Consider the following 15,459-nt stretch of genomic DNA (forward strand, 5'->3'; position numbering starts at 1 on the left):
CTGATGAGACAGTGCGTCCAAGATACGTTTTAACATAACCTGCATAATTTAATTGAAATATTCGAATAAGAACTAGTCTTTGCTATTATGCTAAAAGATAAAAAAGAGCAATAAACGCTGAGCTATAAACTCAGCTAATGTCAAAATGTGCTGATAATATAATCATGTTTCTTTGCAAAAATAACCAGAATACGTGGGTTTCATAAGAGTGTGGGTGAATAATTACACAATCATAAATTTTCTGGTTTCATTTGCAAAATAAATATGCAATAAATATTCCCTCCACTAGCATATTCCAAGCCCATAATTTACAGGCATTTTTGTAAGGACCTGGTAATGTTTTCTTAATTACACTCAAACTGGACAGTTCGGGTGATTCTGTGCCTGTTGTACCCACAGATTCCTGATCCTGGCCAACTGGAGTGGAAACCAGTGTGATTTTTTTCATTAGCTCAAATGGTTCCAATGACAACGTGCTATGATCCAGTTTGTCAACCTGAGCTCGAGATCTGAGCGGTTGGAGGCAGCAAGTCAGACTGAGGAAGCTCACATCTGGAAGTCTGATGACAGGACCAATTCATCTTTAAATCCAGGAAGTAGAAATAGTTATCTCTGGTCACAACATGCTCGAGCACCTTTTTTCCAGCAGAACATTCAGCATTTCATGAGATATGACATGTAAATGATCAATTTCTCCATTTCTCCATCAGTTGCTAGCAGGAATGTCTCATAGAATTCCTGTGCGTAATGTCTCCAGATTTTACCATGGGGAATTTTTTTAATTTAACGTATGTGTTTTATTTTCTCATTTTTAATTTCCACATGGAGTTATTTTACAGTACACATGTTAATTTTCAACATGTAATTTTATTTTCACAATATATTTTATTTTCTCATATTTGTTAGTGTTTTTTCCCCATTTTGAATTTATGCATGCTTTTATTTTTCAGTGTACAATATTTTGCATGATCTCATGATTTTACCTTAGCATTTTTGTTTTTTTTATTTTATTGTTTTGCTTGACAGCATTTATTTAAATAGCTTTAGGTCCCCAAAACTTTTTCATGTATATTTATATATTTTTAGATGTGGTTTTACTTTCAAATTTTAAAAAATAATATGTTTTTATTTAATGCATTCCACATGCATATTTTTTTTACTTAATTTAAATATTTTTTATTAGATTTTTCCCTGTAATTTTACATATTTTACTTTACTTTTTTTCCCACATGATTTTTTTCTCTGCCATTTTAACTATACTCACCGTCTACACCGCTTCCTTTATTCAGGGTCGCAGGGGGCTTGGAGCCTATCCCAGGAGACTTAGGGCATGGAGCGGGGTACACCCTGGACAGGGTGCCAATCCATCGCAGGCTATTTCCTACATGCTTAGATAAATTCAATTCAATTTTATTTATATAGTGCTTTTAACAATGGTTATTGTCTCGAAGCAGCTTCACAAACTGAAAAGATAATTTATAAAAATGTGTATGAGTGAAAAAAAATTTAAATCCACATGTAGAACTTACAGATTGGCCTCTTTTTCCATAGGATATAACGATAATCTACATCCATAAACACAGCAAAGAACAAATTTATATTCTGCATTCATATCTTGTCTCAGGAACAAACCACGGTAATTGCTCAGCTCAGTTCAGTCGACTATTTAGTGTGACTGTGGTGATAAATTTGGAAATTGTCTGGAAAATTGTCCTGCTCAGAGTTTAGTCAGGATTGATTAAATACACATTTGCTTAATGAGGCTTAAAATTGGTGCTTGATGTTCATATGAAATTGGCCTCATCTGAAATTTGTCTTTGTGTCTAATATATTGGTTTCGGTTAGAAGCAGACTAATCCATTCTAGACCGGGCCTGTTTAAGTTCCCAGGATTTAACAAGGGGGTGTCTGTCACACATAATGTGAAGAAAAATAACTAAAATATTAGCCCATTTTAAAAGAAAATGATTGTGAGAAAATATGAATATTTCCATGTTTTGATATAGATACTGTACCATGTGTACACTGCATTAGATTTTATGTTAAAGGTAAATGTATATAGATGGACCTTTTCCTATTCAGGAAATGAATAATGATGTGGTGCAAGAGGAACAAAACACTTTAAGATGTCCTGGAATTTTTTTTGTTTTCTGAAATATCAGCATGTGATAACGGACTGCTAACAATCACAATTTTCCTAATAAGGTTATAAATCATGCACAGTCAATCACAGGCCACCTTATTTGGAACAGCTGTACATGTGTTCATTTATACACTTATACAGAAGGCAGAATACATACGATCATGCAGCACTGGGTTGAAAGATTCGTTAAAGTTTCACATCAAATATAATAATAAGGAAAAATGCATTCTCAGAGATTTTGATTGTGGGATGATTGTTGGTGCCAGATTGGCTGGTTTGCATACTTAAGAAAGATCACCTGGAATTTTCATTAGTGATGGGTCGTTCATAAACGATTCGTTCTTTTTGAACAAGTCTTTAATGTGATTTAGAAGAATGAGTAGTCTCGGAGAGTGATTCGTTCATTTTCTACTGGACGCGCATTTGCAAAGCAACGCAAAACCTCTGTACTGTTGGTTATGTACAGGAAACAAAAATTAGTAGTTACCTTTGAGTCTTTGGTCCAAATCGTTCTTTCTTTTGAATCTATGGGACTCTTTATGGGAATCACATGACAAAAGAAAGAACGACTCAGACCAGAAGATATAAGAGGTGAGCTACTCATTCTGCTCATTATAATATGTCCTTAGTTGCATTGTAATATTTTTATTACTTGAACTATAGCCAAAATTTGTGTATGTAGTCGGTTGGGGGTCTGTTTACTGAAAATGTAACATTTCAGTTTATTTCTGATCAAAAGAACGAAATGAACTAAATGCCTCAAAAAAAAAAAGATTTGTTCATTTTGATGAACGAGATTTAAAGAACTGAGTCACTGAAATGAATCTTGAACTTCCTCACACATGACTACTTTAAAGTTTATACATGTTGGTGGAAAAAGCATGAAACATCAATTTAGAGCACAATTTTAAGGAAAAAGATCAAAAGAAAATAGTTCTAGTTAAGGCTATAGTGATAATCACTCAAAGAACCACTCTTTACAACCGTGGTGAGCAGAAAAGCATCACAGATCATACAACGAACAACAACTAGGTTCTGGTTCCATGTGGACAAATATGACTCAGAGGCTAAACTGGGAACAAGTCACGAGACTGGCTGAGTGGATAACTATAAATGAGCAAGTGCACAAGTGTTGGCAGAAAGCTGATTGGCCAGTGTTTGTCTAAAGACCACACATGACTCCAGTTTGCACACACAGTAATCAGATATTTTATTATAAAGTTGATCATTGAGGCACGTATGACCTCTTGGAATGATTCTACATTACATTTTCAGAACAGTAAGAAGTCCAAAAATACAATGACCATATTACAATATATTCAGAATCATTACAGTGGGAATGTTAATTTGTGTGTTGTATAGCTGCAGGTCTAACAGAGTCGTCCAGGATCGATCTACCGTGATCATTTAAAACAGTGTGTGTGTGCGATCCAGTCTGTATGAATTCATTGCTAATTCTATCGTCGTAGACCCCATACAGTACAGTACATCGTTACAATGGCCTATTTATAACTGATGCGTTCATTATCGCAATGTACAATTTACAAATTACAGACCAAAGACGAGTTCTTGTGCTCAGCTTATCTAGCGAGGAATACGAGCGACACGTTGAGATGCTCTTACTGCAACTAAAAAAGTATAACTGTGCGTGCTATATTGCAATATAACCAATCAGTGAGTCTGTATCCCGTTCATTAATTACACCAAATTAAATTTGAAAATCCTAAATAAGCTAGATTTATTAAAAATACATTCATTTTCAGTGTCCTTATGGAAAAAAAAAAAGATGGAAGTTTTCCCACAGGAAGCGTATCGAAGCACACAAAAACACAACCATGTAACATGATAAAATCTCACCATCAGCCTCAGGACCCAAAATTGAGTTCTGTAAAAGCATGTTAAATCGAAGGATACCACTTCAACCGTTAATAGGGAATGTGCTCATGTGCTCATCAAATATTAGTGTTTCTTTTTTCTTTTTCAGTAAGGTGCTGAGAAACTACAAACAGCACTGAATAAAATGTTAATGACGTAAGTAAAGAAATGGAAAGTAAAGAAGGAATGTGTGAACTATGACCGTTATGGAGTATTTTACATAATTAGAGATAGAAACCTTGCCAGTTTTACACCTTAAGAGGACTCAACTGTACCTGTCCTTGCTGCTGTGGTACTGTACTGTCAAGTGTACACCTGTTGTAGCTTTAATATCTATTTAGGGACCATGAAAGCTGTATGTTTCCACTTAATCCAGTTACATAATAAAAGGTACAAAAGATAAAGGAGGGTTTGTGCAGACAAAGAAATAAAGGTGCTAGTCTGTTGTTCTTGCTTGATTGTAGCAGTAAAATACACCACTTACTGTACATGTTCCAAGTTAAAGCATACTGTACTTTAACATGGCATTTTATTAGGAACATCCTGATTCTTGCTGATTCATGGAAATCTCCAATCGTGAGGAAGCAGCACTAAAAATCTGATTCAGCTATTTTTCATTGTTCGAATTCGTTAAAGGAAGAGTTTATCAGAAACTGCCGCGTAGCAGTCTCTATCGTTTATACAGAATGGATTGAAACAACATAAAAAAGAAGAAGAAATTAAGGAAGACAGGTTTAAACTGACAGGAATTTTGCTACACTAAATCAAACAACCACTCTTTACAACTGTGGTGAGCGAAAAAGCATCTCAAAAGCACTGAACTGTAAGTGCTGAACCGCAGAATAGACATGTGGTTCCACAGTTAGGAATCTAAAGGGTACAGTTGGCAAAAAAAAATATGATGATAGTTTAAGTCAAAAAAGTGAAGAAAAAGTCTTCACTAAGGATTGAGCAGGGGATACAGATGTTCTCAATAAAGCAGCTGTTGAGTCAACTCTTGACAGTATCACTCCAAAGGCAAGAAAATGTACAGTTCGGTATCCTTGCTTCTGAGAGAGTATGTATAGAACAATCATCGATTACACATGATTTATTGTTGTTGTTAAGTTCTGCAACATTATATATCCAGGTAGCAGGATGCCAATCAAAAGAACTTTGAATGTAAGTGAACTGTAAGATATGTTCTCCTTTATAGTGATGCTACACTGATTTTTGTTGATGCATTTGGAATCGTTTTTCAATATACAGGCTGTCACATAAGTCCACCATTATAGGATTCATTCATTCATTCATTCATTTATTCATTCTTCTATACCGCTTATACTGCAGAAAGCTTGGAGCCAATCCCAGGAAACTTCGGGCACGAGGCGGGGTACACCCTGGATGGGGCAATTTGGGAATCTGCATGTCTTTGGACTGTGGGAGGAAACCCACCAAGCATGGGGAGAACATGCAAACTCCATACACAGACAGGAGCAAGGTGGGACGAGAACCCCCGACCCTGGAGGTGCGAGGCCGCAATGCTAAACATAATGCCACGGTGTTGCCCCATTATAAGGTTAATATATTTTTACATAGATCATGATGTATCTGAACAGGAATACCTTACTGCAAATATGTCTAGTCATGAGAATATATGGATTTTTTTTTCTTTCGGCTATGGTGCTGGACATACTTGTATATTACTGAAAACTTAAGCTTTAAAAAACTTTTTATGTTGGTTACATACAATTTAGCTTATTTTTCAAATTACCTTCAAATCCGATTAAACTAAATAAATAGTAACACATAAACTCCAGACCCAATTATTAGTCAAAGTTTTAGTTTTTTTTTTTGTTATTAATTGGCTATTAATATATTTTTTTAACTCAGATTTTTTCGGACCTGAGATTTTTATTTTTTACCACTACTACGGAAGCGCCAAGTGTAAATATCATTGGACCCTATCCCAAATGGTTCATGAGGTTACTTCCTGTAATGAAAGAGACAGACTCTACATACAGGACAAGAGCAGATCAGTACAGACTCCAGAAAGATAAGGAGGGTAGAAGAAAGAGAGAAAGAAAAAGAGTGCAAGTCTACGTTCAGTCCATCTTCTCTTTCTGGACCAGCTTGGGTGCATCGACAAAGTCCTTCCCGTTAAAGAGGATGACGACAGCTGTCAGAACTCCGGCCATCCCCCAGAACAGCAGGTACGCCAGAGTCTCTGTCCATGTCTCACCTGAGAGCAAGACAGATGTAAACATTTAGCAACCTTTATTTGTTCTCAAGCATCTTTGGTTGTTAATGTAATTAAATTACAGCTTTAAGCACTTCTTTTCCTTACCAGCCATAAGCAAGCACAGGATGCACATGGAAAAGGCCACCAGCATGATCATGGGTAACTAAAAGAGAAAGTAAAACAAGCCTTCAGTTATAATTTACAGAATAAATAAAATTTACAGAACACTTGGGTTCACTTGTATGGAAACCCCCCCAAAAATCTCCAAATTCATTTCCAAAATTTGAATGTAAAATGAAAAAAAATATATATAATTACCGTAAGGAATTTCCAGTCTTTCTGCACTTGCAGTGGTGTCTGGCTCTCGGATTCATCCACCGTATAATTGCCAAGGAAGAGGTCAATAGAGTCCTAGCATGGAGTCCAAACACAAGCGTCAAATTATTAACATCATGCTAATCAACATAACATGCTAACAAAAGAACATTCGGTCACGCTTACTTGTCTGAAGCCGTCTGAGAAGTTGTTCTTGTAATAACGAATCATAGAATTCCAGCCGTCCATCACTAAACCCCAGTGTGTCCTTTTCCCAGTCCTTAGTCAAGAAATAGGTCAAAATGAATAAAGACAAGCAGCTTAGATATTGCAGAGCTTTCGAATTCCCTGATCTGATTGGTCGGAAGGTGTTCCTAAAATATGACTATGAAGAACTGATTACGGTAATAGAGAAGTTACAGGTACTTGTATAACCGATATGTTACAGAATGCAAGTCTATAGTACGACATATGATGTTATATTATATACCAGCCAGTGTATGTCAAAGTTTAACATCAAAATGAGATAAATCCATTTTTGCAGTTTTGGAAACAATCTTTCCAGTCCCCCCAAGGAGAAAAGTGTTGAGTTAAATAAAACACTTCTGGTTGTCCTGATATTAGAAAATAATAAACTTCAGGGTGGCAATAATGACCCGATTTCACATCAGAACCACCATAACCCCTCTAAAAAGAGTTTTATTCCTTCTAGAGCAAATATACAGACCTGGTGAAGTCGGTCTTTAGTGCTCCAGTGCCTGCGTACTGTTTAGCACATGCGTTAGCATTGTCAGCCCAGGCTAAAAGACACAGCAACAACTCAGATTAACTAAAATTAGGTGCAACACAGGGTGGATGTGTTACTGATTTATGTAAAGAGATATCTAAACACCGTTCTTGTAGATCTTCTCAAAATCAGCTTGCTCTTCAATCTTCTGGCCGGCATGAAGAACTCCCATCCTCTACAACAAAAGTAACGTTGTCAGAATCGAATAGCAACAAGCAGCTGTTATTCAAGTGAACATTGTTTAAAAACTCTGTGTATAAACTTGAAATACATATGAATATCCTGATAATATCCAAGAGCACAGGGTCAGCCATGATACTGCACCCCTGGAGCACAGTAGGTTGAGGGTCTTGCTCAAGGGCCCCACAGAGGCAGCTTGGCAGTGCTGGGGCTCAAACTTTCAACCTTCTGAAGCATTTGAGACACCATTATAGTGTACACTTCATAAAAACTAATACTAAACCATCAGCACTTTTCATTTTCCAGTCTATGTTCAGAAATAAAAGTTATTATCATTGATATGGTTAATTTTTGGGACAGTCTCCAGTGCCAGTGCTTTGTAACAGTCGGACATTCTGGGTTCTGAGCAGAAATGCTGATTTTTTTCTCAAAAAATTCAAATAAAGTGATGGAGCAACCATTTATAGGTGCTACACTAATAATCGCTTATTTAATGTTTATTTAAATTGAGCTTTTATGTGTCACATAGACATGAAAAGGACGGCGCACGGAATCATGCATAACACAACACTATTGGAGAATATTGGGTTAAAGACAACACAGGCTGAACAAGGGCAGTTCAGGGGAGCTGGGGCTTAAACTGGCAGCCTTCTGATCAGTAACCCTCTGAACTACCCGCCTTTATACAATATATCATTATCAAATAATAACAACCATATAATTTTAAAGAGCAACATACAGTACAAAGTTGTGGTATGAACGGAATAAAACATATTGGGACAGGACAGATCCCACAAAAAAAAAAAAAAAAAAACATATATAAAAACATCAGTGTGAATTTTGTTCAAATGCTCTAACTCCATCGGTTTTGTCACAATGTATAAATCAGCACTAAATGGATGAATAAAAATATAACAAACTCATGCTTTACCTAACAACTATATTTTTTCTAAGAGTAACATATAAATTTGTGGGGGGCAAAAAGACGAAAACATATTGGGTCAGATTTGTCATAGGAAAATAATCAACAGGGAGGTGGGATGGAAAAATCCTAAAAAAAATATCAGTGCGAATTTCGTAATTTTTTTTTAAAAACGCTATAACTCCATCAGTTTTATCACAACGGATAAATCAGCCTAAATGGATAAAAAAAATGTAAACAAACTCATGGATCTATTTATATCAGATCTATTATTTTACTAAAGCAATGTGTTTTATTCCCTTAATTAAAAAATTTCAGAGCAACTTCTTGTATTCTTCTCTACTTAAAGCATAACTAAGCAGACGTATTCATAGCGCAAACTGTGATGCCTTCACTATAAAACCAGGCCACGTCTCTCACTTGAAGCTGGCTCTGCAGGGAACGCCTGGCCAAAAGGCTCTGAATGACATTGGTACGATCCAGGCAGTCCATGCAGTTACTTCGGAAAGTTCCGCTCTGCTCCATCACCACCTTCCCGTCAGTGTTCAGCATGAAGTACCTGCAGAGCCGGTAATGTCCGTTAAACAAGCTACACCGCTACGTTAGTGCACAGACTGATCTGAGGGATTTCCTACCCAAATTCATCCTGCATCTCAGCCACGGCGTCCACCAAGATCTGCAGGCGGTGCCATCTCATCTTACTGCACTCTTTATGGAAGTCAAAGGCTATGTACCTGGAGGGTGGAAAGTTAATTGGTAACAGTTACCCAATTCTATTACTGTAGATCTAAGACAGGCGGGAGACACAGCGCTGCGTCCTTACTTGATGGTGCCGTTATCCATGTTGTTCGCCAATTTGGCAAAGGCCTGCTCGAGTGGCAACTCTGAACCCTTCTGATTGACCTACAGAATAAAAAAAAAAGAGAAAAAATTATATGCGAAACCCTATTCATTTGGAGATTATTTGTTCATTTGAAGTTTAAAGACAACAATTTAAATATTTACCAAATTCAGTATCACTTGCTTCCCGTAAATGATGACCTGTGAGTCAAAATGTCTCTGGAAACCATCGAGCTATAAAAAAAAATAAATGAAAAAACCTATATTAATTAGAAATAGCTTTCTTTCCAATTTGAGACGCGATTAATGTAGCATAAATATGTTTACATCCAGCAGATGGCGCTGTGGATCTAATCTACAGATAGTAAGCGTTTTGCTGTACAATACACAGATGGATCTGTCTTTTGTTAATATGTGAAATGTTTATGATATCTGGTTGCAGTTTATTGATCTATTTGGATATGAGAAATAGATCTTATTTATAGGGAAACTCTAAACAATGGGTTGAGTGTGATGATGCAGATTTATTACCATCATCACCGTTATACCGCGTATTATGAAAACTACAATAGCCTTACAAATAGTGTTCAGGACTCAAGTCCAGGATAAAAACCTATTTATTTAGCCAAGCATTTTTATAAATAGATTTGCCATAGGTAAAGGAGCAGATCTGGGGGACTCATGGACGTAGAGTATTATGGTGAACTGGTATGTTTGGATGCTGTCTTCCCCACCCTCATGGATCACTCAGGTTTGTTGACGGCGAGGTGATTGTTTGCTTTACATCTCAGTTCCCCCTCATGTCTGTGTTTCCTTCTGGCTCTCCCTTTTAGTTATGCTGTCATAGTTATTCCTGCCGGACTCTCTGCTTGCACTTTACACTAAATATACATTCACATTATACATTATGTGACTGTGACCATACCTAACTGTTATCTCTCCTCTTCTGTTCTCCCCTCTCCTGTTCTCTCTCCCCCTCTCTCCCTTTCACACTCTCTGTCGAGCTACACATGTCGTTCCTGAGCTGCTAGAGATCATCTTGGGGACTGTTTCACTCTACCATGAAGACGGTTCTGGCCTTGACTGATGTTGACAGCTGTTTCTCTGAGGATTTGATTTGGCTCCAGTTGCTCGATAGTTCAGGACTGGAATTTCCTACAAGTCTACCTGAGCCTCCAATAACTACCTGAACTCCATATCAACATCAATTAACATCAACTGTTATAGCTGGAATGCCTGCCACCTAAAACACAGTATGAGTGCAGATCAATTCCTGCTTTCTGACCCACCCGAATGAGGATGGGTTCCCTGCTGAGTCTGGTTCCTCTCAAGGTTTCTTCCTATTACCATCTCAGGGAGTTTTTCCTTGCCACTGTCGCCCTCGGCTTGCTCATCAGAGACCATCTGATCATTTTGATTCATGCACACTCACATTCCAAAAAATTAAATAATTCTTTTGATTGTGTAAAGCTGCTTTGCGACAATGACAATTGTTAAAAAATAAAATGAAATACAATTGAATTGAATTATATTAAGTTTTCATCCAGAAGTGTTTTATTCCTGTTATACTACTACAGGAACTGCTGTGAAAAAATAACTCTTACTAATTAAAAAGCATCTTTTCTACTTTTAAGTACATTTAATCAGAGTTGGGACGTAACCGAGGACATTTACTTTGTTTCCGTCATTGAGTACATATTTCCCGTATCTGTACTTTACTTGAGTATTTTCATTAGAGAAGAAGTATCTGTACTTTTACTTTTAACTACATCTCGGCAAGGTGTCGCGGTACCCAACGACAGAGCTGTGTAGTACAGTATATGATAAAGGAATTTCGCCACCTGCTGACTATTATGCGTAATTGCGTGACTTAATGAGTTCGGACTTGATTCATCACATATACATTACTGCATAGTGAACTTCTTTATCGCATATCCCAGCTTCTTGTTTGTAGCCGGGGGTCAGAGCACAGGGTCAGCCATTATACGGCGCCCCTGGAGCAGACAGAGTTAAGGCCCGTGCTCAAGGGCCTAACGGCGGATACCTGGTGGACCTGGGGCTCGGACCGCCGACTTCCTGATCAGTAACTCAGAGCCTTAATACAACTAGCCACCACCGCCCCCAACAATAATAACAATAATAATAATAATGTTACAGTTGTTTAGAAGTGGAGCTGGTTGCAGAAAGCGACAAAAACTGCGTGTTCACAATCAGGAAGAGGAGAGAGGAAGAAATCGATTTCATTATCAAAAAGGCTTCTGTGACTTGTGTGTATTTTTAGTACTTCAGTAAATTTGAAGGTGAGTTTTTCTGTACTTTTACTCGGCAAACAAGTATATGGATGACTTACTTTTTTACTTGAGTAATTTATCTTTTACTCAAGTAATATTTGCATACTTTGCCCACCTCTGCATTTAATGTTATGGAATGTCCATGAAACAAGCGAGTTTCTGTTATCTGTAGCTATAAACTATCCCGTTCTCTTTTAGTTAATAAGACAAAAACAACCTCCAGCCTGTCAAGTTTCTAAGAACTCTAAAAGCAAAATTTCCTCATTCCTTCTCAGTATTAAAATTGAGCCTCCTTCCATCAATGCTAAACACCTTCTAACAAAAAAAAATTATATGAACTCTTATATGCGAAAATGTTTATCATAGCATTTACAACAAGCATATGAATATAAATCAATGTACATTATTTGCAGTACTTCATGCTGTGATTAACACTTTAATGACCAACATATAGCAGTAATGTAAGACATAAAAATAAACACCTTAATCATCACAGTACTGAGTAAATCTACAGTAAATCCCCATCACTCGTGAAGATGAGCTCATTCTTAGATAGTCGGACGCATCTCGGGAACTTTAAGCCATTAAAACTTTTTAAAACAAATCATAAAAACTAGCACTTCATCAAGTAAACAACTGAAGTATAAATAAGCATTTTGTAAGTGGGGGAAAAAAAGTAAAAAATATTTTAGCAAGTGAAAAAATAAAGAATAAAAAAAACCTTACAGAAGTGCTTTGATCCTTCACTGGGTCACTATGTTCCATCAGTCAAACACTGTTGGGAAGTTTTTTATTTCTTAATTTTTTTAATTGCGGGGAATTGACCTAAGTATTTGTATCACACTGGACAAACGTATAAGATTAAAAGAAACCAAATATAAAAGCAAAAATTCTAAACATACTGTATTTTACGATTCCTTTAAATGCAACTATCTTGTTCTCTTAGCTGATAATTTAGCTGCATTTAAGCTTTGAACGGGAAAGTTGCAATTACAGACAAATTCTAGATATTTTCACTTCACACAAGACAAGATGTCTTTTTTTTTTTTGCAATATGAGATAAGAAAATGATCTGTGCTGAGATCAATGCAAGCTCAGAAACAAACTCTCACAAAACACGGCTCCGAAACAGATTATATTTGACTGATGTAGATGGATTTTAAAAAAGTGTTTTTCGTTTTACTGATAAAAACAAAAAAAGAAAATCATTCAACTCACAAAGTGTGTCTGATTATAAGACAGGAATGATAAAAAAAAAAGAAGACAGATTTGTACACCCTTATCTTCGCATATTCCTCTTAACATCCTTTTCTTACTGTAATTTAGTTTTTAATTTAGTCAGAGCTCATGGAGCGGCTGTTAATGAGTCGAGTTCATTAATGGTGCCCACAAAAATCTGTTTCGATTTTAATTTGCAAAAAATCTCAGAAAATTCCCCATAAGCGTGCTGTAATTTCATAACGCATTAGCATGCGCACGTCTGTACGGATTCCTATTCTGAGGTTTTAATACTTTCCTTCTTTTTAAACTTGCACTTCAGACTGACTCTTTTTGTTTCCTCTGAATGACAAGAGAGAATTGGGAAACCCTGACCTTTAACACACTGGAACATGAGGGCGAAGCCACGTGAGACGTCCTCCTCTTTCGCCAATGAGTCACGTGAAACACTTACTCAGCATGTGCAAATGACAATATCATAGGATAAATATAAAATATTCAAAAAAGGAGAAGAGGGCTCACGTGATTGGTGGAGTTGCTGATCTGCGGCTTGGGCTTGTACTTCAGGTTGGGTCTCTGGGACCAGAAGAAAGGCATGGAGCCTCGAGTCTGATAGAGGAGACGGTGAAAGAGAGGAAGCCATGTGAAGTGGAGCATTGATGCACAAACACACACCGTGTGGTTTATTCATTCCTAGGAACCGCTGCACTTTATTTAATATTTGTTCTTTTCCTCATGACGCATCCTAATGACAGTCAGCTCATGATCATCACCTGCACTAGCGCACCTTTACTGTGTACATCTCCTTCAATTCCACTCGATTAGTTCATTATGTACGTGTTCTCTGTGCAAAGTCTGTGTCCGTGTCATTTCTGCTGTTTATTATAACCTGCTGCTGAAACTAAGCTATCTGACTCAGAAGATCAATAAAGTTCACTCTCACACACTCAGAGCCTCACTCTCGCTCACTCACATTTGTTCTCACTCATGCTTACTCTCTATTTTACTCACAGCCTCGCTCACACTCTCACTCTCAATCACGCTCTTTCAATCTCTTTTACTCACTCGTAATCACTCACAATCTCATACTTAATCCCTCCCAGTCACTCTCGATCACACTCCTCTCCATCAACCTCGCTCACTCTTAATCACCCTCTCTTACTCACAATTACACACTCACTCACCCACTTTCTAAATCACACTCACGTGCTCACTATCAATCACACTCACTCACTAACATTTAATTACTCTTACTCACTCATCCTCTCTCTCACTCACTCTCTCTCAATTACACACTCACTCACTCTTAATCACACTCGCTCATTCTTAATCACTCTCACTCACTCACTCTCACAATCACACCCACTTGCTCACCAGCAATCACACTCACTCACTAACATTAAATCACTCTTACTTACTCATCCTCTCTCTCACTCACTATCACTCACTCTTAACCTCACTTACTCGCTCACTCTTAATCACTCTCACTTAATCACTCTTAATCTCACTCACTCACTATTAATCTCACTCACTCACTCTTAATCTCACTCACTCTTAATCTCACTCAATCTTAATCTCACTCACTCGTAATCACACTCACTCACTCTTGATCTCACTCACTCACTCTTGATCTCACTCACTCACTCTTGATCTCACTCACTCACTCTTGATCTCACTCACTCACTCTTGATCTTACTCACTCACTCTTGATCACTCTTACTCGTAATCTCACTCACTCACTCGTAATCTCACTCACTCACTCGTAATCTCACTCACTCCTAATCACTCTCACTCACCCCTAATCACTCTCACTCACCCCTAATCACTCTCACTCACCCCTAATCACTCTCACTCACTCCTAATCACTCTCACTCACTCACAATCCCTCTCCCAATCACCTTCTCTTTTAATGACTCTCTCTCTAAATCACCCTCACTCACTCGCCCTCTCCCTCTCAATCACACTCACTCACTGAACCTCAGGAACTCTCATTCACTCACTCTCAATCATTCTGACTCTCACTCACTCACTCTCTGGAGTGCACACAGGTCTGCATGTGCACTTTAACCGGTCTGCAGCTACGCAGCCCCTTATACAGCAAGCTGTGATGCACTGCGTGTTTTGACACCTTTCTATCATGACCAGCAAAAACCTTTTTGTGCTACGGTAGCTCTTTAGTGGGACCGGACCAGACGAGCGCCCCTTCTCTCCCTGTATCAGTCAGCCTTGGGTGCTCATGACCCTGTCGCCACTTCACCTGTTGTCCTTACTTCAACCACTTTAGGTAGGTAATAACCACTGTCTACTGGGAACATCACACAAGAGCTTGGACCTAATCGTCTAGCCAGTACTATTTAACCCTTGTCAAAGTCACTCAGATCCTTACGCTCGCCCATTTACACTTTACACTGCAGCTGGTTAAATTCTGACCAAGCAGCGCGGTTTATTGTTAAACACTTTGCTTAACAAAAAAAAAATCTGTATGAGTGATTGCAGAGGTTCGGAAATCATTAAGTTTTTGGTAGCACAAACAAACTCATTAGGGATGTAGTTTGTTTCTTCAGGGAACTCGTTAAAACGTCAACGATTAGAAATCGATCAGAGACGATTCTGCTAGACACGATCTTTAGTGTCGTCCTTCATGTCGTAAAAACCTTTTTCTGAAATC

The 15,459-nt window shown here is 37.7% G+C and overlaps 1 protein-coding gene across 1 annotated transcript in view; it reads right to left on the reverse strand.

Annotated features, from left to right (window-relative positions):
• Window positions 1-3,327: 3,327 nt before the first annotated feature.
• The window catches only part of sacm1la (SAC1 like phosphatidylinositide phosphatase a), a 34,243-nt gene continuing 22,111 nt past the window's right edge, over window positions 3,328-15,459 (reverse strand). Inside the window, exons 10-20 of the mRNA XM_053489940.1 lie at window positions 13,314-13,400; window positions 9,448-9,516; window positions 9,266-9,345; window positions 9,078-9,176; window positions 8,863-9,001; window positions 7,446-7,515; window positions 7,281-7,353; window positions 6,740-6,833; window positions 6,557-6,649; window positions 6,344-6,401; window positions 3,328-6,238 (exon numbers count right to left, since the gene is read on the reverse strand). Coding sequence (XP_053345915.1) covers window positions 6,102-6,238; window positions 6,344-6,401; window positions 6,557-6,649; window positions 6,740-6,833; window positions 7,281-7,353; window positions 7,446-7,515; window positions 8,863-9,001; window positions 9,078-9,176; window positions 9,266-9,345; window positions 9,448-9,516; window positions 13,314-13,400 — 999 coding nt within the window. The 3' untranslated portion in view covers window positions 3,328-6,101. The remainder of the gene's footprint in view (window positions 6,239-6,343; window positions 6,402-6,556; window positions 6,650-6,739; window positions 6,834-7,280; window positions 7,354-7,445; window positions 7,516-8,862; window positions 9,002-9,077; window positions 9,177-9,265; window positions 9,346-9,447; window positions 9,517-13,313; window positions 13,401-15,459) is intronic.

Source organism: Clarias gariepinus, chromosome 28, assembly GCF_024256425.1.
Source record: "Clarias gariepinus isolate MV-2021 ecotype Netherlands chromosome 28, CGAR_prim_01v2, whole genome shotgun sequence".
Lineage (NCBI taxonomy): Eukaryota > Metazoa > Chordata > Actinopteri > Siluriformes > Clariidae > Clarias > Clarias gariepinus.